Genomic DNA, 23017 nt, shown 5'->3' with positions numbered 1-23017 from the left:
GGATGTCGCAGATATAGTTGAACCAGCACTTTTAGTTCTTCTTCATGAAGATGCATTTGTAAATGTAGTAGTTCAAGACTATTATGTAAACATTGGGTCATTTTTATTGATGCCATTCTAAGGGAATAGTGTACACAAGCTATTTGGAGTGCTACTTCGAAATCCAACAACACGTACATCGACATACAAGCAATGCCGAGGCTGAGCTGATGCATAGGAAAACCAGCAACCCGCTGATATGTTGACGTTTGGAAACAACTTCCCGCCGTGTTAGCATAATTGGTGTCAGAATCCGATTTGCACAAAGCGTGAGGCTCGGGCGGCAGCCAGCGGCTACTCCTCGATGAAGGCCAATACGGCACCATTTGTCAAGGTGGGAACATATTCACGCTAATGGACATTAATGGGGAGCATTTAAAGCACAGGTGTGAAACTCAAGGCCCCGGGGCCCAGATACGGCCCGCCACATCATTTTATGTGGCCCGCGAAGACAAATTGTGCATCAAATTCGTGTCATTATTAGAATTTCAAATTGTCTTCACTTTTAATATCTTTTTTTTAAATATTTGACCAGTTTTTACTTGTCTGAGTTATTTGTCAGTTTGTTTTGTAGCGTTTACTGTATATAATATGGTTATTATTTGGGTTGACAGTCATAATGGCCCTCCGAAAGAAGCTATGATTACAATGCGGCCTGTGAAAAAAAGGAGTTTGACACCCCTGATTTAAAGGGAAATAAAGTCATTTAAATATTTTATAGGCTAATCCAAAAGTGTGAAATTAAGTGTAGTGGGATTGCATCACTTCTCTTTTAATTACATCAAGGTTCTGTTTACTAAATGTCTCTTATTCAGTCAAAGATGAAAATAGGTTCTCCTCACATGCATTTAATTTGTTTTGAGCTGCTTGAGTGGTTCTCCAAAAAAGTAAGATGTGATGTAGAAAAGCACCTTGGGGCGCTTTGCTAAGACTAGAGAGAGAAAAAGTGTGCCGGGCTTTTTGGAGTCATATTTGTACTAACTGGGTAAGGATGCGTTAGAGTCCAATTTGGTGTAAATGTTTGCTCTGGACACACGTAATTGGATGTGCTTGGGAGAAAAGCAACATATTTCGTCAAGGAAAAGGATTCCTCATCCAGTGTGCAAATTGCACAATAATAGAAAGTTGGATAATGAAGCTTTTATAGCGTACGGTTTTATTCGTCAACTCTTGTCCACCGCTTAATTGGATAAAACGGGTCAATCAAGTGTCATGTGTTTGCACGAAGGAGAAGAGAGAAAGAGAGGCGAGGATGCAATTTATTGGCTCCCTTTTGATTCTTCTTTTACTGTTTTGTATTCATATGAGAGCAACAGAGAGAGAATTGGCGAGCGCTGTGAATACAAAATAGTCGAGCTGCAATCGCAAATTCTGTGGGGAGTGACATTTTTGTATTAATTTCATTGATTTACTCACCTTGACGTTTTATGTGAACTTTTTTTTTCTAAGGTGTTGGTATTTTTTTATTGCTTGAGAGGGCATGCCACTTGATGCCAATTTCTTCTTTCTTTATAAACAAAAATGTTTTCCTACCATGCTACCTTCAGTAGCATTTGTGGCATGAGAAACACTTTGACAAATGCATTGCATATTTTTCTCAATAATAAATTCTGCACGATCAAAGGCATGCGCAGTATGTGGAGGAGGCCTAGTATGTATGATGGCGGGGGGGGGGGGGGGTTCCCAGGGAATTAGAGGCGGCAAAGATGTGCAAGATATGCTTATATATGTATATATATATATATATATATATATATATATATATATATATATTATATATATATATAGATATATATATAGATATATATATATATATATATACCGTAATTTTCGGACTATAAGTCCCGTTTTTTTTCATAGTTTGGGTGGGGGGGGGGCGACTTATACTCAGGAGCGACATATATACATATATATGGGGCTTTTTTTTCACTTTTTTGGGCATTTAATGGCTGGTGCGACTTATACTCCGGTGCGATTTATAGTCCGAAAATTACGGTATGTATATTCTGTCTAAGAAAATTAGAATATTGTGATCAAGTTCTTTATTTTCTGTAATGCAATTAAAAAACAAAAATTTAATTAATAAAAGGCTTGCAATATTTCAGTTGATTTGTAATGAATCCAGAATGTATGACATTTTTGTTTTTTTTAATTGCATAACAGAAAATAAAAAAACTTTATCACAATATTCTAATTTTCTGAGACAGTCCTATATACGTATATCTATATATATATATATATAGATATGTATATATCTATATATATCTATATAAATATATATATTTTTTTTAATTTATTTATTTATTTATTTAATTTATTTTTTCTTCCTAAGACAAGCAAATTCAATGTGGCAATTCTTCCACCTAGAATGAAGTCAACGACAGGCCAATATCAGCTCACCGGTGATTGATAACAGCGGGTGTGAGTGATGTGTGTGCACCACAGCACAAATGGAAGTACATTGAACAAAAGCCAAGAACGTAATCAAACGAGTAGCGAGTCCACCAAAGGAGCATTGTTCAAACCTAATGGTGCTTCCCGGAGCGGCCTCGAGAGTCCACACGCAGTGCAGGTTGTGTTCATATGGGGCTGGGTAACCTGGAGACAGGATCCTACCGGTGGCCTCGTCCTTAATAGTCCCCCCACATTCAGCTAGAAAAAGAACAAAATATATATTTAAAATTGCGAGTAGTTTCTTCATATTTTCTGTGCCATCTCATCAGACAAGAGGAATACAAGTGCTACTTTGCTGAGATCATAATAGCTCCTTACCGAGCACAAACGGCAACGGAAGAATTATAACAATTACGAACAGGAAAATTGTGCAGACATACAACAAGCGGCTATGAGTGAGACACAAAGACCACAATAAAGAGCCCTGAGAGTGAAGCTAAAATAATAATAAAGGTAAAGAAACATCAGAGATTTAGAGAAATATAAAAGGAAAAACATTAGCAACATCACCATGAATGAATGAATGAACCAAAATAAATGAAAATGGATTTTCGCTGCATGCACTTCACTCCAGAGCCAGAGGGTACAAACACCAAATATCCGGCATTTTATAACCTCGACCATGAAATTATGACCAGACGTTTGCCTGAGGATCACCAGCTGTGCATATTAGCAAATAAAGCCAGACATTTTCAAGCAGGACCGATCCGACTCACCGATACAAAGTGGCAAGGGGCTGTCCCATGCCCTCCTCTCCCCCCTCAGGCAAGTGAGAACCTCGGGGCCTTTTAGAGTGTAGCCAGGGTCGCAGCTATACGACACGGTGCTCCCTGCAAAATGACCCTTGTCTTCTCGCTTGTAGCCAAATTGGGGGACGCCGGGATCTTCACATTTCACCAGCTCAAAGCCTGTGAAGAATTCAAACAAGGATTGTGGTTTCTTAAAGGTGCACTTAACATTGCGCCTTATCATCAAATTGTTGCTCACTGGTGAAGTGTAGCTCAAAGCCTTTGCTGGTATTATCTGCATTGCTGATGAACTCCAGCCACATGGAGCTCGAGGTGGAGTTCAGGGTTGTGTCAAGCATTTCATTGCCCGTAAACACTCCGAGCAGACGAGCCGAATTACTGCTGCCATCAAACACCTGTATAAAAAATAATAATAAAGGAAGGAAGCTTTATTAAGATGATCAACAGTGAGCAAGCTGTCCTCGCTAACATAACTGGAAATACGCAAAGAAGGGTGTGTGTGTGTGTGGGGGGTCTCATGTCTCACTTTGATGTTATCATCCTCCTCCAGTCGAAAGTCTCGCGCTCGGAGCTGGATACCTTTCCCCGCTTGCGTCTGGATGGAGTAGATGCACTCGTGGTTGTTGCCGTAGTAACCGGGGTAGTTGGGGGAGAGCAGCACCCCTTGCATGCCGGTCACGGAGGAGCCGCATTCAGCTAGAGAGAAAGAGAGGCAACGGGGAGACCGACAGGACAGCGCAAAAGAAGAGTAGGAAGGGGGAGGGGGGGGTTGGGAGAGAGCAGAGAACATGTCAATCGCTATATGATTGTAACTCAATGCACGAAATGTGTGGAGTCACATTGTTGGCATGCAGATGTAAGGGAGATCTAAAATAAAGTTTGTGACCACCTACCAACACACCTTGGCAGAGGGGAGCTCCAGACCCGCCTCCGACCCCCTAAGCACACCACTCTTGCTGGACCCTCCAGTCTGTAACCCGGGAAACAGGAAAAGATGAGGGCATCACCCACTCCATACTGAAGACCCTTTCTGGTACTGTAAGGCGGGATTCCCGGATCTTCACATGGTTCCAGATCATATTCTGGAAAAAAAAACACAAATATTAATACAAACAAGATATCATCACATCTGCTGATTAGTGTAACAAAACTCACCAGAGAAGGTGATGTTGAACCCCTCGTACGAAACGGAGAAGTCCGAGAGGAAGCGAATCTGAGCCGTGTAGTTCCCAAAAAGTCCGGCGCTGAGAGGCGGAGGCAACGTGGAGCCTGTCAATCTCCAAAGAGGCTGCGAGAAGCTACTGTTCTCTGTCACCAATAAATGGTCGTGAGGGCTCTCCAGATGGAACGTGTGGAAGTTAAACTGGACACCTTCAAGGCACAAGAGGTAAAAAGTGATGTTCATTTAGTTTATATAAAAGAAAAAAAATGTCAGTGTAATGGTCATGCTATTCCGCCGGCGTTGTCGCCTTAGGCTAGCCAATCAGTGCTTCTCTTACATGACAGCTTGTTCGGCAACACATAAAGGACACTTAAGATGGAAGCGAGATGACATTGTAATGGATTCCGACTGTCGACAGATCTGCTCACCTTTGCCGTGAGAGGTCTCGATTATCCAAGTGCAGTTGAGATTGTGCGGGTAGAAATCGGGGAAGCCCGGAGAAAGGATGGTACCAAAGTTTCCCTGGATGTAACCTCCGCAAAGTGCTGGTGTCAAAATAAGAATAAAATAAAACAAGTTGACTCCCTGGTGAGCAAATTGTCACTTGGGGTCAACATTTTGGACCGTACCATCGCAGCTAGGCAGTGGCCGGCTCCACTGAAAATTGGGTTCACATTCCAGAGGCTCCGGATCGCTGAGCGTATAGCCGGCGTCACAGCTGAATGTCACCAGAGCTCCCACGTAGAAGTCATTTCCGTGGCGGAGTCCGTTGACGGGTATGCCCGGGTCCACGCAGTGATCTGACTGCAGCTGCAAAGCTAAAAAATACCAAGGGACACGTGCAAAACAATTTACTGAATTCGGTCAATCGAGGCACACAGAATATTTAAATGCGGCACGATTTTTTTGAAAGCAGTCCCAATTAATTATTTAGCGTAGCATCCTTTTTCGACAAACCGCCGAGAAGTTTTAGTCTTCTTTTTCCACTCTGCAATGTTTCCACATGAGTGGGCATAAATTATTCATACTTTGCAAAGATTTACCTACAGAGGAACTGCAAAGGGAAAATTACTGGGAGACCAACAAGATGATCTCAGGGCGCCAATTTCAATTTACTAGGGCTTACTTTCGTAGCGTATTCGGAAACCGATGTCGGAGTGACTTTTGTCGGTGGAGAAGAGGAGATACAAGAAGCTGGAGGTGCTGATGAGGAACTGAGGAACTTGAGTGCCCTGGTAACTTCCAATCAGGGGTGAAGAGGGAAAGCGGCCATCGCGGACCTCGAGGACATCATAGTTGACCTCAGTGCGGAACCTGAAGACGAGGAAAAAAACATTTAAATATCCGAATTCTTTTTCCAGATTCATTGCACGCATTTGGTATGTTTCCCCGCGTGTGCTCATTCCCATTGTGTTTTTTTTTTTTTTCAAGTCAAAGCACTTCATCTTCAAAAGACCCGAATAAATTGCAGTGACTCGGAGCTGTGTTATCTAAATGAAGTGTTTTGTGATATTTTATTGATGTGACATAAAAATGATAGACGAACAAACATTTATGTTGGATTCATTTTTCATGCCGTGCTATCAAGGCACGAGATGAGGACACGAGGATGAGCCTCGGTAAAACGCTAATGTTGCGTTTGATCCGACAACTCCCTCTCTCGCTCTCTCGCTGTCTCTCACTCTTGCACACAACCATCACAGCAGATTAGACCCCCCCCATCTTCAAAATGTCCCCTGACAGATACTTGCATAGAAAATGCCTGCATAACAACTTGCATGCGTGCACGCCGATTCCTGTTGGTGCAGGAACGTGGCGATCCCTCAGGGATTGAGTATCATATAAAGGGATCAAAAACTTATGAGGACTTATTCAATAAAATATCTCATTGAGTGGCGGCGGGTGAGGGGGAGGGGTCTTTACACAATACTAGATCACTCGAAAAAAAGATGACATGGCAACATTTGTATGACTGACTTGTCAAATATGATCTTGATGGGGTAGCCTGGAGGAGCTTCAATGATCCATTCACAGTTAAGAGCCTCCTTATAGAGTTCTGGCCAGCCGGGGGAGAGAATGATCCCGGTGGGAGCCTTCAACTCTCCTCCGCAGGGGGCTACAAGAACGAAAGACAAGACAGGAGATGGGAATGAGCTTCATCTCATTTCTTTTACTGCAAATGCAAATTGGTCACCTTAAGATGAACCGTATTTCCAAAGGAACATATGTGTTTCTCAATATATATTTCTCACCTTCACATCTGGGAACAGCATTGTCCCAAACCACGTTGCCATCCTTGAGGATGCACGATATAGTTTGCGAGCCGTGGGTTTTAACAAATCCCTCCTCGCAAAGGAATGTGATGGAACTTCCCAGCTGAAGACTCTCACCGAAGCGTTTCCCGTTAACTGGGACTCCCGGGTCGGGGCACTCATTGTGGCGAAATGCTGTAATAAAATCCAGAAGAGTTTTAGGCACAACAAACCTCCGCTGACTATTTGAATCTTGCAAAAGTCTAATCCGAAACATTTGCTTGTTGTGAGGTTTAGATATTTGAGTCAAAACCTCGGAACAAAGGCGAGTTATCCAATCCATCACCTGTGCTACTTTCACACTAACTTCGCAGCTAGGTGTTGATGAATCCCCACATGGATCCATTGAACCCAAACAAAGTGTGAGCCACACATCATCCATCATGCTGTTATTTATTAACACAGCCAAAATGGCCGCCATGCAGTTTGACGTTTCCTTAATTAATGTGAATGATGGGCGGGAAAAAAAACTGTCTTGTAGTCAGATGACATTGTCCTCTAGAACTCAACGGAAACCTTCAATTGACAGCTCCTGTCAGCGGGCTGTATTCGTTATATATTCACCTCGTACAACTTTCTCATTATAATTCATGAGCCGCCATGTGCTTTTCACAATTCCATTGGGGAGTCCCTTTCTGCGAAAAGGGGATTTGTGTTGCTTTGTGTCTTTGTAAAGGTCAGAATCATTTTTAAATTGTTGTTGAGAATATGACTTTGAATTGTTATATTGACATACACACTATCAAACAAAAATGAAGTGAATTAAGTTTAAAGGCAATTTTGACAACAAAATATTTTGAAAATAATTCTGAGGTCAAAGTTCTTTTACTTTCAAAAATTCAAATATAATCCATAATATTCCAATAAATAATAAAATAATAAATAATAAAATTCAAATCATTCCAATGAATTACACACTTGTGCATATGTAACAGCTGGAACAATCCTGCGAAAAAAAAAAAAAAAAGACTACAGTAGAGTATATCCTGCTAACAGGTTTGCCAAAACCATCTGGATATTTCCTACCAAGTCAGCAGCGACCCAGAATAGAATATAATGAGCGCTGCTGCAATGTTTGTCGGCAAAGGATGCTTTGTCATTGTTCTAGATTTATTTTGACGTCAAGCCTCTATATAGACAAAAAAGAAAGCGAGTTTGTCATTTTCTTGGAGTCACTTGCAGTGTGAAAGCTTTGCCGCAGAGGTAGAGGAGTTTTGCAGATATGGGTGACTCATTGTTAGCTCACTTGATTTATGAGCTTCATTTGCATATGCATTGACAAGTATCTCAAATATTAAAATTCCAGCGAGGCTTTGATCAGCTTACTCGTAAAAGTGATGTTAAAGCCTCGGTTGGTGTACGTGTGGTCGGTCAAGAACTCGAGCCGGGCGACGTGGGCACTGGTGGTTATTGGGGGTGGCAGAACGTCGCCCGAGAAGGTGCCCAGGATTGGAGACTCAGCCTGGCAAAAGACAAAGATTATCAGAATGATGAAAAGTTTTGGATTAAAGGTCAAATTACCTTTCCGCCATCTTTAATAGAGAGGAAGTCAAATTGTTTCTCCATGCTCAGGTCGTTGAAAGCCAAATTGATTCGACTCTCCGGGTTGGTTATGATCAACCAAACACAATGCATGTTGTTGCCGTACTCTTGCGGGTAGTTTGGGGATAGAAGAACTCCCGAGGGTGTGGTGAAGTTGAAGAAACAGGAAACTGCAAAGAGGGACGAGACAGAATTTTTTAGCGTTGACGACATCGGGTTCATCAAGAGCATGTCTTGGTATTAGCTTGGAAAAAATTCAAGCCACGTTGCCTGAGAAACAGCATTAGCTAAGATCTGTAGCGAATATTTCATGGCAGAAATGCCAACAGTGGGTTGCTTAAAATAGCAACAGCACTGGTGCAGATGACAATCCGTCAGTGTTCATTTGTGTTATTTCCTAAACTCAAATTTAGTCAATAAACAAGATTTTGCTGAAGCTAAATTTAATCAACACTGTCATTTCTGTGTGTCAACTATAATTTGTGTTTATCTCCCCAAATCAAATGTTTATCTCCAGATTATGAGTGATACAGCAATTGGAATTATTTACCTTTCCTTGACTTCCTCCATTTGTCTTTGCAATAATTGGGAAGCCAACCCAACATGTTGTTGGAAAATTCACATTGCTGCAAACTGCCGAGCTAATCCGACCATTTATTATGCAACAAGCCAGCGCTCATCCACAACCGTCATGCATATTAATGTAGACAAATTCATTGTGTTCATGCGAAAACACGAACTTACAAACGCAGCTGGGTTTCTTGGCCGACCACTGGTTGTTCTTCTGGCAGGTGATGTTCTTCTTTCCCACCAGCTCAAAAGCAGGCAAGCATTCAAAGTACAGCCTGTCACCGTGACGAAAACCTGTCCCCTCGCGTTTACCGTAAGCGGGGATGCCGGGGTCACCGCAGCTGCCTTGGTCAATTTCTGGTGGAGACAAAACAAAACAAAAAATTGTGTTGAAATGTTTTTTTCTGGGGTAAATTATTTTGAGAGGGTTTCAGGATGCAAATTAGACTTGCGAGTTGAAAGAATTCAAAGCATATCTTCTCCTTCATTAAGCAGAACTCATTGTTTTAATTACATTTGCTTTCTGCATACTGTTCCACTTTCTGGGTTATTTTTACTGATGGAAAACAAACATCTTTGGGCCAGGGAGACGTCTTGCAATGCGGGGTAAGGTAAAAATGGATTCAGAAAGCTGCAGACACTTGAAAAACTTGCACAACTTGACCTTGATCACCCTTCAGTGAGTCGTCAAAATAAGCCATTTAGCTTCATTTCCATCAAACAATGAACACTTGACAATGCTGATATTGCAAAAACCTTTCAAGCAGCACTTACCTTCGTAAGAAACCTTGAAGCCCAGAGATCCGCTGGTATCATCCGTTTTGAAATTCAGCCACATCTGATGACTGGTACTGACCACCAGATCCGGAGTGGTGGTACCTGACAGACTAATAAAAATATTTCTTTTAATATTCATTCATTATCTGACATTATAACGTAAGAAAGAGAAAATAAAATAGTTGAGGCTTAGTGAGTGGGAAATCAGTCAGTGGCTCCGAAGTAATTTGCCCCAATCTCAATAGTAATTTCATTCAATTCTAATTAGGTAGGAATGCCAAGATGAAGAGCAAGTAATTAAGGGTTCCAAATTCAGCGATGGCAATTGGAAGCTAGTCAGAATATAAAAAAAGGTGCTGTATAATGACAATACACAATGCCACACATGCATCATTGGGGATGGAGGGAATTATTTTTGCCAAAATTAAAATGCTGCGAATAATAATAAAACCGACGGATTGCAGAATCCAACAAAGTTGTTTAGGAAGGGAGAAGTCAGAGTGGGTCAGAGTCGATACTCACACGTGAAAGACGGTTTTCTGGTCCCCCACCACATCGCCATCCCCTACTGTCAGTGTGTCATAGCCTCGCTCCAGGTCAAAGTCCTCAAAGGTCAGCTTGATCACCTAGACAACATCAATGAGAATAAATTAAATAATCAATGCTGGACGATTTATTTCGATTGACACCTACCTTAGACGTATCTGTCGCAGTGATGACCCAAGTGCAGTTAGCATTGTTGTCGTATTGGACCGGATAATTTGGAGACGTCATGACACCGCTCGGTCCTTTTAATTGACCTCCACACATTGGGGCTAAAATAATACAGATCATTATCAGCGAGGAAACTGCAATGATCAGCATTAGATTAGAAATTTAGACTCCAGTACTTCTTGACCCAAGTGCAGCCCAGATAAAGTTAATCATAAAAGCCTTTGGCTGATTCGCTGGTGATGAGGCCTGGAAGGCTCATTTCGAAATTGGATTCCTTACATCCTTACAATCGTATTAGGACATCATTATCTGGTTCTCTTCGTTGAGTTAAATCAGCTGCATATGGACTCCCTCGAGGGTTAATTCTTAACCGTATATATTTTTTTTCCTGTTCATACTGATAATAATTGCAGCATGGACAAAATCTGGAACCTATTTTTTGTCTTTCTATGTCTTGTCTGAAAATCCTTGAAGCCGTGCCAAAGTGTCCACTGTGATTTATGATTACAATCATAACTTTGAGGAAATAAAACTATGTGAAAGCGCAGAGACTTCCATTTATAATGTCAGACATAAGTAAGATGCTTCCCTTCTCAGCGACGTTTCGAAAATGGAGCTTCAAGGTTTTGCACCACTGATAATGCAGCTCAATATACTCAATATACAATACTCGCAGCTTTAGGGAGAAAAAAATATTTCTATTTGGTTCTATAAACTCGTAAATACTATTCAATAATAATAAATCTTGTGAGCATTGCAGCGTCCAAATTTCCAGCTTTGGAAAATCGGCACATCCAGAGGGGAGCTTTGACATTTGTGTATATGCAAGAGAGTGATACGCAATCATAAGAAAGCCTAACTAATGTGTACACATCAAAACAATCTGTTAGGACAACAATGTGGCTCCTCAGTGCAGAGGGAGTGAAAACTTTGAAGCAGCCAATCCTTCAAAGGACAATGTGACTTTTGTTATCAAGGCCTGCAGGGATCTGCATAGAGGAGCTGTTAAACATCCTTTCAAATTAACGCAGAATTTCAATGAGTGCTCCAAGGCAAGTGTGTGCGTGGGTACCTTTAAAGTGCCAAAAATTATTTAAAAGGACTTGAACCAGTCCGGGTAAAACACTTAGTGAAGCCGCTACAAAGCGATTAATAATATTTGCTCTGACCTTGATGACCCTTATAAAAATAATACATGGCAAAAAAAGACTAGTCAGTCAAATGATGCAAACTTAGTAAGCAAATGACGTAAAATTTGGAGCATATTGTGGTGACCTCCAGTTCTCCAGACACTTGCCTCTACAGATGGGCCGTTCGTCACTCCAGCCCACGTAGCTGTCAGTCACTCGCAGGCAACTGATGCTCTTGGAGCCCTGCAGCTCATAACCCTCGTCACAGGAGAAATGCACGGTGGCACCTCGCCTGCGGCAGATGACGTACGTTCAGGTGATATATTCAGATTCCTATTTGAATATTCAACACGGTTTTTGGTTTTACCTAAAATCAGAGCCTTTTCTTTTGCCTCGATCTGGGACGCCAGGGTCGGGACACATGTTGTGTCCTTGTGCCACACCCATTTGAGACACTGGGGGGAAAAACAAAAATATGTCTTTATTTTTTATATTATTATTATTTGTATTATTAATTGTATTATTTTGTATGTTTTATTATATATATTTTTTTATTATTGTTTATATTATTTTGTATATTTTAGTGAAAAACTTACAGACTGAGATCTTGTGATAGTTGTCTTTGCTCGGTAACATCTTGACACCCCGAGACTTCAGCTCAGTCATCTTCTTCACTGTAGAGGGGAAGAAAAAAATCCTAACATTATGAGTGGCATCATTTTTGCTTGAGGAGGGGGGGGAACCTGTTTAAATTTGCTCCGAAAACAAATGCTCATCGTCTGTCAATGAATATTTGCAGAGGAATTTCAAAAACCTTCATCAAACTCTCTCTGTTTCTTTTTTCATACTCATTCAGTTTGATGACTTTGTCAGTTCTTGACATCTAAAGTGTGTGCCTTTCTGATGACGCTGACAGAAAAAGAGAATAAAGACAGTGTGTTCATGAAACGTGCGCTGCTACCGGAGTCTCGTAAAACGCGGAACCGTGAAAGAGAGACATAATGAGTGCAAACGTTAAGAAACGGAAGGATGGTATTTGGGCATTAGCATCCGTGTTTGTTCAATGTACAGAACATATAAAGTTAAAAATAGAAATAATTATGAAATCTACTGTGCACAGGATGAAATGGAAAACATGGTTTAGAATGAAAAGCAGATTAAACATTTATATGACACGAGCAGATTGAAAAAAATATATTTTTGCTCATTTTCGCTGAAAATTAAAGCAAAAATGTTTTCCATCAGGTTTTTCTCCACTGGCCTTGACATCATCGTCTATGTTCAGTCTTCTTGAGAGTAGGACAAAATGAAAAGTAAGGTCATTAATATTTTATTTCCCTCGGAACACACTCAGCAGATCTGTCGCCCTCTTATATTATGAATTATCTTTTGACACAAGTTCATAGGTTAAGATTTTGCTCTTGCAGCCACAAAGAGTCCAAAAATCTTAAATTGCTCATCAAAATCTACATGTGGACATTTTGATGCCATTCACATTATCCTACCTTGGTATTGAGCGCTGAAACCTTTCAGTTTGTGGTTGCCGTCCGATGTAAAATGCAGACGAAGCCAGTTCTTGCTGCTAATAATGGGAGAGGGGAGGTTCGGGCCAGTGAACCTGTAAGTACATCGAAACAGAACGGAGATGAGTACCTTTGAGTATTATGTTGAGAGCTTTTTAAGCACGCCACAAACGGATTAGTTAGCACATCTTGTGCACCCGAATGCACTTAAATAAAAGACACAAGTGCTTAAGTGCTTCGGGAAATCTTGATAGACTCTTTCAAGCTGTATCATTTTTTTTTTTTTTAATATTTGTTTTAATATATTTAATCATAATTTACTTTATTTAATATATTTCCTTTTTTTAAATTTATTTATCCGTAGTGACATTTTAATTTATTTATTTTATATATTATTTTAATATATTTATTCGTAATATATATTATTTATATAATATATAATATATTTTATGTAATACATTTTATTTTTTAGCATTTATTTATGCATGATAAAATTGAAAATCAGGTGTATGCATCATACGACAGTGGACTTGATAGCTGATGCAATACCGATATGAACGGCCATATTTGTTCGGGGTGTGTGTTATATCGCCAAGGAGAATAGAAAAGAGTCAGATCATGATCACACTACTCACTAGCTTTAAATGATCCCCCACAGATCACTAACAGTAGCAATATAATATTATATAAAAATGAAATATCATAAGAAAGAACGAACACATTGATTTGTCTCTCACGGCAGTCTGAGCACAAAATAACTTAAATAGAGTCTGACAAATAAAAAAAGCTAAAGACTCAGGTGACAACAAGCCTGTGCAACCCATAAAATGTGGCAGTAACGATAAAGTATATAACAAAGTGTTCATCCCATCATAACACCTAACAAATTTGTCAGTTTCTTCCCAGATTGCGCCACTTTTTTTTCCCATGTAACATATAAGTGTGGAAATGAAGGGGACTACAGGGAGCAGTGCAGTTAGTGTGGAGCAGACTGTTGGAGGTCTTCTGAAGGATGGCGTGCTTCTTTGTGCTTTCTATGGTTCCAATGAACCTTCCCTGTATTAGTTTATTATTGTCTTGAGAGCACGGCGCTAAATCAGTTTTCTTTTGCTTGGTCCCGGAGCTCCAGTGTCTGAGACTTCTTTAATGATTTCTAGTCCAATAAAACATGTTTTGGTCCAGAGCAAGGTGAAAGACGAGGATGTTTTTTGATTGAAGGTGGATATCACGCCATTATGGGACGCGACACGTTAAGGGTGCTTTCAGAAGTATAGCTCACTTTCTGTGGGTTTGATAGGGGTTGGTACCGTATTTTCCGCACTATATATGGACAAAGTTTTCAAATGGGCCATTCATTGAAGGTGCGCCTTATAATTCGGTGCGACGTATATATGGACAAAGTTTTAAAATGGGCCATATATTGAAGGTGCGCCTTATAATCCCGTGCGCCTTATAGTGCGGAAAACACGGTAGTTAAAAATAGATCTGATCATTTTCATGCAGTCAAAATTTTCGCGTGGCGTTATTTTTGCATCATCTGTTCTCTATTCTCGGCAATCAAACTAAGAAGTGGGTGGAGTTTAGGTGTCAGAGGTGACTGGTTCCACAGCAGGATCAAACGTGTTAATAGGGGCATGACTGGATCTAATGAACCTGTTCACATGTGGGAGTTGCCATGGTTAGTTAAGTCGAGGGACCGTTCCCGGGCTGGACGTCGCTTATAATTGCAGCTACTTTACAAGATCAATCAGATGTCTGCTCTGTATGCAAGTGTGTGTAGTGGAATAGGGGTCACGGTGACTTTAAAGCAAAACTTTAGGCATTTTAATGATGTGTATTATAGCGCAGGACAGGCTAATCCAGATGAAGTATCGCGGATGCGGACACGCTGGAATGGCCGTATGCCACTGATAGTCACACAAAATCCCTTCAGTGAAAGTAATCAGTGGGAAAGTCTGGGGTGGCGGTTTTAGTGTGTTGGCTGTGACCTTGAGATGTCGCGGAAATGCACTATACACTTGAGGTTTTAACTTTCAACTGAACCGCCAATCAGTTCTTGATCGTGGTAAACAAAATCCATCAACCGATAAAGTTTGCCGCGAAGCCCTCGAGGCAGTATTGTTTCATATAAGCCACTTTGGAACTTCATCATGCCGACATGTTCTCTTTTCTTACATCTCCCTTGGTCAGAAAGATATAGAATAGCCGTTCTTCTATTTCAGTAGCTTTTGTATAATTTAAAAGCAGACTTTTGGTCCCAGCAGGGTGTCTTGCTAAATCTTCAGAGGGATTCCTGTGTTCCTCTTCTGGTCTAATTTTCTGCTTTCACTGAACATATGATATGGACACTGATTGAAAGAAATTTCCTTCCAGGGAGAGCAACACTCTGTTTCTTTTCTATCTGCTCTGCCTTAAATATGTCACATGAATTTAAAGTTAAATATATGCTGGACAGCGCATTGGGAATAAAAAACCCAAGATGGTGGAAAAAATACATTTCTATGCGTAGCGCAGAAACATAAACCTCGAGCATCTCAATTCATGCAAGTCGAGGTTTCAATGCCACTTAATCGGCAATTGATTTCGCCACCAGTAAGATTAATGACTTGGGTTACAAAAATTTTAGGGTGTTATCAAGCAGTCCATGACGTGTTTCAACCCAGTTGGCATCTAAAAGCCAATAAAGTTTGCAAGAGTGCGTATTATGCATGCTTGAGTTTTATACACTTCCCCTCTTTGGGTATGCTTGGAAGAGGTTGCTCTGCACAATTGTTCTTTTACTATAATCCATTCCAGACTTATTATTTATAACTTAAAATGAATGCACCGAAATGTTACAAGTATTGTTTTCAGGTCCTTTTATCTAATGGTAACTTTCAAACAAATGTCATTTTCAAGGACTGATTAGCGCACCCCGGGTATTTAACTGACGGCTTATCAAGAACAAACAAATAAACCACCAGCGACAAATTGGCCGGCAATGAAAACATGCAGAGAAGCAAGGCAAACAAAAGAGAGCACATTGCCGAGATGAAAGCGTCTATTGAAACGGTTCAAGGTCAATGTTCTGATTTAAGTCGTTCCAAAATCCTTACAAAGACAGCTTGACATATTTTATTTGATGCGTGTTACTCAAACTTGTAAATACTAATATCGGTGTAAACGGATAATAGCCGACTTTTATAAGTCGTCTATTGTTGCGTTTGGTTGAACTCTGTAACGAATAGAAACAAACGAGAATCTCTTAAAAATCATTTTTGGAGGTTCTTGCGCTCATTAAACGTGTCCCTGATTTAACAACATCCCATTAGCAACGGTAACTTACTGACACTCGTAAAACTAAATGGCATATAAAACTGTTGCCATACAATCTGCTCATGTGCACTTTTTATAATGGACAAATAATGCCGAGTCAGAACTTTCCCTTTTAAAGAATAATTCCTGACAAGGAAGTCATCAAACAATATATAAAGGTCAAAATAATACAACGAAGCTAATCAACTTCAGGGTTCAGGATTCTAAAAAAAAATAATCGTCACCAGTTAAACCATCACCATTTATTTTCAGGGATAATTATTCAACCCGCCTTTTTCCATCAATGAAACAATACGGTCTTCTTTCACACTTGGCCTCAATCTGCAGGGTGTGTTAAAATAAGCCTTAATCAATTTCCGACACTTTTATCGCCCAAAGTGCTTATAATTAAACATTTTTATTCGCCAAAGTCCGACATAACTTTGTGATTTATATATGGGATACAACCCTTAGGTTTTATTCTAAATCACGTAACTGCTGATATAACAAATACGACTTAAAACTAAGTAGGTTGGATAGAATGGAGAGAATTGTAGTTAAAGCGTACAAAGTGGTAGTTTAAAGTATATTCTATCAATAAATGTGTCCGCCGTGTTCTAACGAGAATAATCTTCACCGTAGCAGCTCCAGCTCGAGAGACACAAGGGGATCGTTTACACTTCATATCAGGAGTTTATATTTGTGGATTCAAAGACAACAACTTGCTCGGAGGAACTAATGTGATTTTCGTCTGGCTCCCCACTCAGCCGCTTTTCACCTACGCAGAGAACAATGTGTGCTTTCGCTGGCCTATTGTTTGATTTTCAGCATGACCGACTTTCAATGGATTGTTTTTGAAGCATTAGGGAGTAACTGGTAAGATGATTTGGAAACAGAAGATGTGACGCGAGAAAAATGACACTAGCAGGCAGGTATAAATGAAAAAAATCGTTTGAACGCATCATCTGTGTGTTCCGCTGTTGTCCACCCACTTGTACAGCAGCATCGTGTACGTTCGATTTAATTGGTACGGGGGTCACACACAAAACCCTTCATGCATTCACTTTCATCCTGGAAGGTTTAACAGCAAAGGATGTAGTGCAAGAAAAAAAAATGCTTTGTTGTGTACACTGCTAACCCTTTGTCGGACTTTTACAGACTGATGATTCATTTTGCAACCGGCCATTATTCGCCACAATTCTTTTTTTTTTTGTGTCATGCTGTGACATTTTCAAAATGATCCAATTTGTTTACATAACACTAGCCTAAATTTGAGTGAACAAAATATTATAGGGAATTTTCCTTTTCTTATTGTTGCAATTAAAATATTTGCAGTGGAAATTTCCAAAAATATACTGCATCATCTTATCTTGTGTCTTGACTGAAAATGACTTTTTTAAAACTTCATTACAGACTGGGAACGTTCAACTTCACCTTTTTTGTTCTATTAACCTTCAATTCACTCAGACCAAAAGTCATTTTAGAATGCTAACATAGTGTTGGGCTTTTGGGATTATGTATAATATTTCATCCATCTATTTCAAGAAGTTTATTAATATTTATTATTGTTCTACCAAATAGGGAGGAGAAAGTCATGTTCATGATAGATTTAAAAAAAATTGGGAAATGTGGAACATTTTTCACAACACCTGACTGTGGCCAATTTGTCATGAAAAAACCCAAATCCAATTAGAAGGACTCTTTCCATGTGCCAGAGTCAGCGCTGACCTTTCACCCCACCCCCTTAACCTCAACAGCTACCGCTTCTGCAGATGCGATTCAGATGATAAGAAACCTCACATCTTAAAGCCTCCTAAAAATGGAACATTTGACAGCAGTAGCTTTTTTTATGTTACTTTGTGCGACTTCAAATAAAAAAACACACAGTGTGTAGTTTACAAATTCAATAACGTGTAACTCCTGAGTGCTAAAATAGTTTCATGCATCACGTGCACTCCTGGCAGCTTTATTACAGTACACGTGAATATAAAGTAATTGGAAAGAGTTTTTTTTTTTTTTTTTTGAGCCGCTGCTATTTTACCCGTCCATCCCGCAGTGACTTGAATTTCTTCAAACTATCACTTGATTAAATTGGGTGAGGCCCAATGAAGCCACAAGAGCATATTTTGGTACCACGGGGCACGGAATGAGATTTGTATCAAAATGAACCACTTCTTGCTCAGTACTCAAAAGCCCTTACTTCAGACATTTAATAATTTGAACAAGCTGTTCTAATATTAAAAATGTCTTTTCATAAGCCTATTTTACAAATAGTACTTCTGTTCCTTAAAATATTCTTTTAGACAAGAAAAAAATTGGCAAGAACAAATTTCTTAATGGGAACTTTCCATTTTCAACCAGGGACATGTTTTGCTCGGCACACTTAGTCATTGTGTATATCCCGCAAGTGTATTGTTCAAATATCAATAATTAATAGACCCTTGCTTGAATGTTGTACACTTTACACTCCGGGACTAACTAGCAAGATGGTGTAACGAGCCAAACCAATTTTTAGTCAAATTCCCGTCAGTAAAATTACCAATTGGTGTCATTAAAGAGGTCAATCAGATTTGACAATGAGAATTTGCCACACAAATACAAATTGACCTTGCTGAAATCGTAATACATAAGTCATTAATTTCCTTATCATATCCACACATAAAAAAAAATAAAAAAATCTGAATCTTTCCTGCTGCTATGCTTTTTGACATTCCGTCTGATTATTAGTGAGGGGAAATATTTGAAAAGTTGTGGCTGATAAACAACATGTGCTCATTTTTAATTGGATCCCGCCATTGCATTCTATGAATGTCGGTGGGGACAAAAGGATGAGCTCGATCCATATCGTCCATGCAAACAGCTCACTAATTAATCATGCAATGACAAATCACACAGCTTTACCCCAGTTCAGCGGACGCAGCACCTTCCGTAATCCGTCGCTATCACAGCGTCTGGGAGCATGATAGTCAAGCTAATAATGCCACAATATTAAACACTGATGTACAAAAAAGATAAAAGCTAGCCAGCAATAATTCTGCCTCAGTGTGTCCCCGAACCAGACTAATCTTTTTTTTTAATCATCCCTGCTACCCTACGAGCATTTTGCCAACTATTTAAAAATTCAATCAGCCAGAGAGATTTTTTGGTTAATTTTGTTCATATAAAAATCAATATATTTCTCCGCAATCCAGAAAAAAAGTTGAAATCAGAATACACCCAACTGTCTTTTCCATTTAGGGTTGGCTGTCACCCTTGGGCTTCCTACGTTTATTGATGCAGTTGAAAAGAGTTTTTATGGGAGGCACATTGCCGTGCAGCGCCGGTAATTGCTGGTCAAGGCACGTTCACCCGAGTTCATAAAGGTTCCTCTGTAAATATATTCAGGTTGCCCTGAATGTCACCTCAAATAAAAAAAAAAAAGTGATGAGTAGGAATATTTCACACCTAATTCACAGAGGACAATCAACTAACAACTTGTGGCTCTAAATATTCAGTTTAAAAAGATTTTTGGTATTATTTAAAAAGAAATAACATTGCGTAGGAGGATCAACTGAGTCATGCTGGCCTAAAAGGCACATTTGACGCATCCCTATTCAATAAACCAAAAGTAGTTTAAGATTTATAGGCTCAATATTTTTTACTCTTACAGTATAATATTATGAACATTGCAGTCCTCAACTAATATATTCCTAATGTATGTTAATGTAACTCAACAAAGTGATTTGAGTTGGCATGAAGGTGGGCAGTCTTGATGCTCTTGGCTGTTGCTGTCATATTAAATTATTTGCCAACATGGTTAGTCTTGCAAAGATGTTGCACATGGCTTTGTGCGTATGCTTTATCTTTTTGTGTGGATTGTATTATGAAAAAGCGGAGTCTCGAATATGTTTTGTGGAACTGGTTGTGGCTGAGCAGTGACCCGGAACAAAAAGCGACATGTTTGTGCTCTCGAGGGGGTTGCAAGTGGCAAGATGACATTGTTAGTGTAGCAACCCAAAACCATGTCAACATTTAGTTGAATACGTTTGTCTGCTTTTAAAGGCCAGTGGGGAATTTTCTTTGAACTATTGCCACACATTAAATGTATTGTGTTTTGCTTATCTTTTAGAATACAACTAGATAATTTAGAACCTGGATCCAAATATAATTCTAAAGGGATAAACATTTGTGATGTCTGTCTGTTAAGTATTCCACTTTTACAGTATTCCATCATCTATTTCCTATACAGCTTATCCTGCTCAAGGTCATGGTGAGCTGATGAACTAAGGAACCTATGGCAGAGGGACAGACTACCATCCCTGAGATGAAATTAAATCCAAGGAAGTGAGACGAATAAACCGTCAAACCAGTTTCCTAATTTCAACATCTAATAAAAATCTCCGGGCTTGGTATTGACTCCTGCGGGACGCCACAGGTAGTATTGCATTTCTGATGTTATTCTTGAGACTGTTATATTACTGCAGACAAATCCAAAAGGAAAATACCTCAGTTGTTTCCTAAGCATCAGCAGATTTGTGTGTCGAGTGCATGCAAGGGATTGTTAAAAGTGACAGATTGGATCCCAGTGGTGCCGTGTAAACACAGCTAAAGAGACACCCAGTCAGGGTGCAGTGATGTGGCCCATTGCCTTTAACCTCTGCATGTTCTGTTGCTCCCGCTGGAATAAGGTGTGACATGCTTACACAGGCACTTTACTATAAGCAGCACACCTCCAGGGAGCCAGTTTGCCCGTTAGCCTAAACATTGTAAAGTCAATTCCCGCTCCTGCTGTTTCTTAACAAAACACAGATGATCAACAATAATTCACAATGCTAATCCGGTGTTGCATGTTTACATCGCTGTGAGAAACAAGCTAGAGGGAACTTTGTAAAGTTCCACAAAAATGGCTTTCACTCATTTTTTTTGCTAACCTTGATTTCTATCCAACTGTACATCACCTTGCAGTTTTTAGTAAGAGCAATGAGACACGTGGGAGGATGGATTAAAGTGTCGGAGGTCTACGATGAGCCAATCTGCAACACGGCACAAGGTTTTTGGAGATAACATTGTTGATTGATGACACGTTGCAGATTGAGTCTTCAAGCAAGAGCTGCCATTAATAAATCTTTAGGCAGACGAATAGGCTCGGAGGGGCATTGGTTGGCAGACTGATGACGACAGCTATTGATCCATCGCTGCAGACTGATAGGCTAAACTTTTACAACTATGACGGCAAAATATTTCTAAAAAGTAAAACAAAGGTCTTCTCCAGTCAGGTTAGTCGTATCTGTAGACTTTGAAGGATAGGATATCAAAGTCGACTACGAACGATACGTTTGACTTTCAAACACCTCCGCGAGGTCTGAAGTCAGAAGAAGAAGACGACGAAGAAAAAGATAATTGTATGATAACGTGGAATAGAAAGGGATTCAGATGCTGTGAGATGAGATCTTTGATAGCTAGTATATAATTCGGAGGTTGACGCAATGATCCTTGACATCCCTTTTATTTTGTAATCTTTAGATGACCTATGTAAAGTTGAAAGCCTCAAGCTGGAAAAAGATGATTTGTAGCACAAAATAAATTTCTAAGAAACTAAATAGAAACTTTCATTGCCCATAATATAATATAAAAAAGTATGATGGGAATTTTTTGTGATGGTTCAGAATGAAGTCATGCAAAAAAAAAAAAAAATTGGAGGTGAGTCACAACTGCAGTCTGCGAAACTTTATCAAACACAACCAAACACAATTCACTATTAGTTCAGGTTTTTCTTGGATGATTCGTTTGCTTTTATGATGAGAGCACCACTTAGGCTAAATGACTATAGAATATGTAATGCAAGTGTATAGACTTTCATTAGACAATCAGACAAAACGATCTGCTCAAACGTTTTATGACTCGCGCTTGGTGGAGGGAGCGTAGGAGAAGGAGCAATGCCACAGTTGAGCCCCAAGGAGACGTGACCGGACTTGTGATGCTGCAGTGAATTACCAGCAAAGCTCTGAAGCAAAGTGCACCCAATCCCGCCAGTCGGCGTTATGAGAAACAGGTCACAGCATAACAAACAATAACCCCGAAGAGCACGCAGCCAATCCACTACCAGGCTGAAGCCTCCATTTAGACACATTTGCGGCAAGTATCCACCGTCTGCTTATTGAAATACCGTATTTTCCGCACTATAAGGCGCACCTAAAAACCTCAAATTTTCTCAAAAACCAATTATATAATTTATAATCCGGTGCGCTTTATATATGGACCAATATTGAGCCACTACGGCAGGCGTGTCCAAATATATGGATTTATATATGGACAAAATTTTAAAATGAATTAATCGAAGGTGCGCCTTATAATCCGGTGCGCCTTCTATATGGACAAAGTTTTAAAATGGGCCATTTATTGAAGGTGCGCCTTATAATCCGGTGCGCTTTATAGTGTGGAAAATACGGTACTCAAAATAACTGCCTTTGTGTTGTTTTGTCATGACAAATCGTAAAACCACTTCAATGACTTTACCTGCTTTACCAGAAGATGCTGCATTTAAATGTGCAACTTGAATATTTACTGGATTGACTCAAATGCCAAGTTTGACATGCAGTGGGTGGGCAATTCAGGGTCTTCGAGGGCTGCCATCCTGCCTAGATGTTTCCCTTCTCCATCATAATATTGTTGTAGATTTAAAGACATCAAACGCTGTCAGATCAACGCGACGCTACGCTCACTGTTTGATCGCATTTGACAGAGTTTAATTAACTTCCTGCACAAAGCACCT

The 23017-nt window shown here is 39.8% G+C and overlaps 1 protein-coding gene across 1 annotated transcript in view; it reads right to left on the bottom strand.

The window, feature by feature from the left end:
- The window catches only part of csmd2 (CUB and Sushi multiple domains 2), an 81795-nt gene that overhangs the window by 31973 nt on the left and 26805 nt on the right, over window positions 1-23017 (bottom strand). Inside the window, exons 6-26 of the mRNA XM_061266718.1 lie at window positions 12955-13067; window positions 12046-12123; window positions 11817-11904; window positions 11617-11741; window positions 10299-10420; window positions 10128-10231; window positions 9603-9715; window positions 9003-9185; window positions 8238-8428; window positions 8043-8178; window positions 6657-6851; window positions 6382-6520; window positions 5531-5718; window positions 5034-5222; window positions 4833-4949; window positions 4398-4613; window positions 4136-4324; window positions 3769-3938; window positions 3481-3637; window positions 3210-3401; window positions 2565-2691 (exon numbers count right to left, since the gene is read on the bottom strand). Coding sequence (XP_061122702.1) covers window positions 2565-2691; window positions 3210-3401; window positions 3481-3637; window positions 3769-3938; window positions 4136-4324; window positions 4398-4613; window positions 4833-4949; window positions 5034-5222; window positions 5531-5718; window positions 6382-6520; window positions 6657-6851; window positions 8043-8178; window positions 8238-8428; window positions 9003-9185; window positions 9603-9715; window positions 10128-10231; window positions 10299-10420; window positions 11617-11741; window positions 11817-11904; window positions 12046-12123; window positions 12955-13067 — 3132 coding nt within the window. The remainder of the gene's footprint in view (window positions 1-2564; window positions 2692-3209; window positions 3402-3480; window positions 3638-3768; window positions 3939-4135; window positions 4325-4397; window positions 4614-4832; window positions 4950-5033; window positions 5223-5530; window positions 5719-6381; window positions 6521-6656; window positions 6852-8042; window positions 8179-8237; window positions 8429-9002; window positions 9186-9602; window positions 9716-10127; window positions 10232-10298; window positions 10421-11616; window positions 11742-11816; window positions 11905-12045; window positions 12124-12954; window positions 13068-23017) is intronic.

Source organism: Syngnathus typhle, linkage group LG20, assembly GCF_033458585.1.
Source record: "Syngnathus typhle isolate RoL2023-S1 ecotype Sweden linkage group LG20, RoL_Styp_1.0, whole genome shotgun sequence".
Taxonomy (NCBI): domain Eukaryota; kingdom Metazoa; phylum Chordata; class Actinopteri; order Syngnathiformes; family Syngnathidae; genus Syngnathus; species Syngnathus typhle.
Note: the sequence above shows the minus strand (reverse complement) of the source record. Positions and strands in the feature narration are given on the sequence as shown.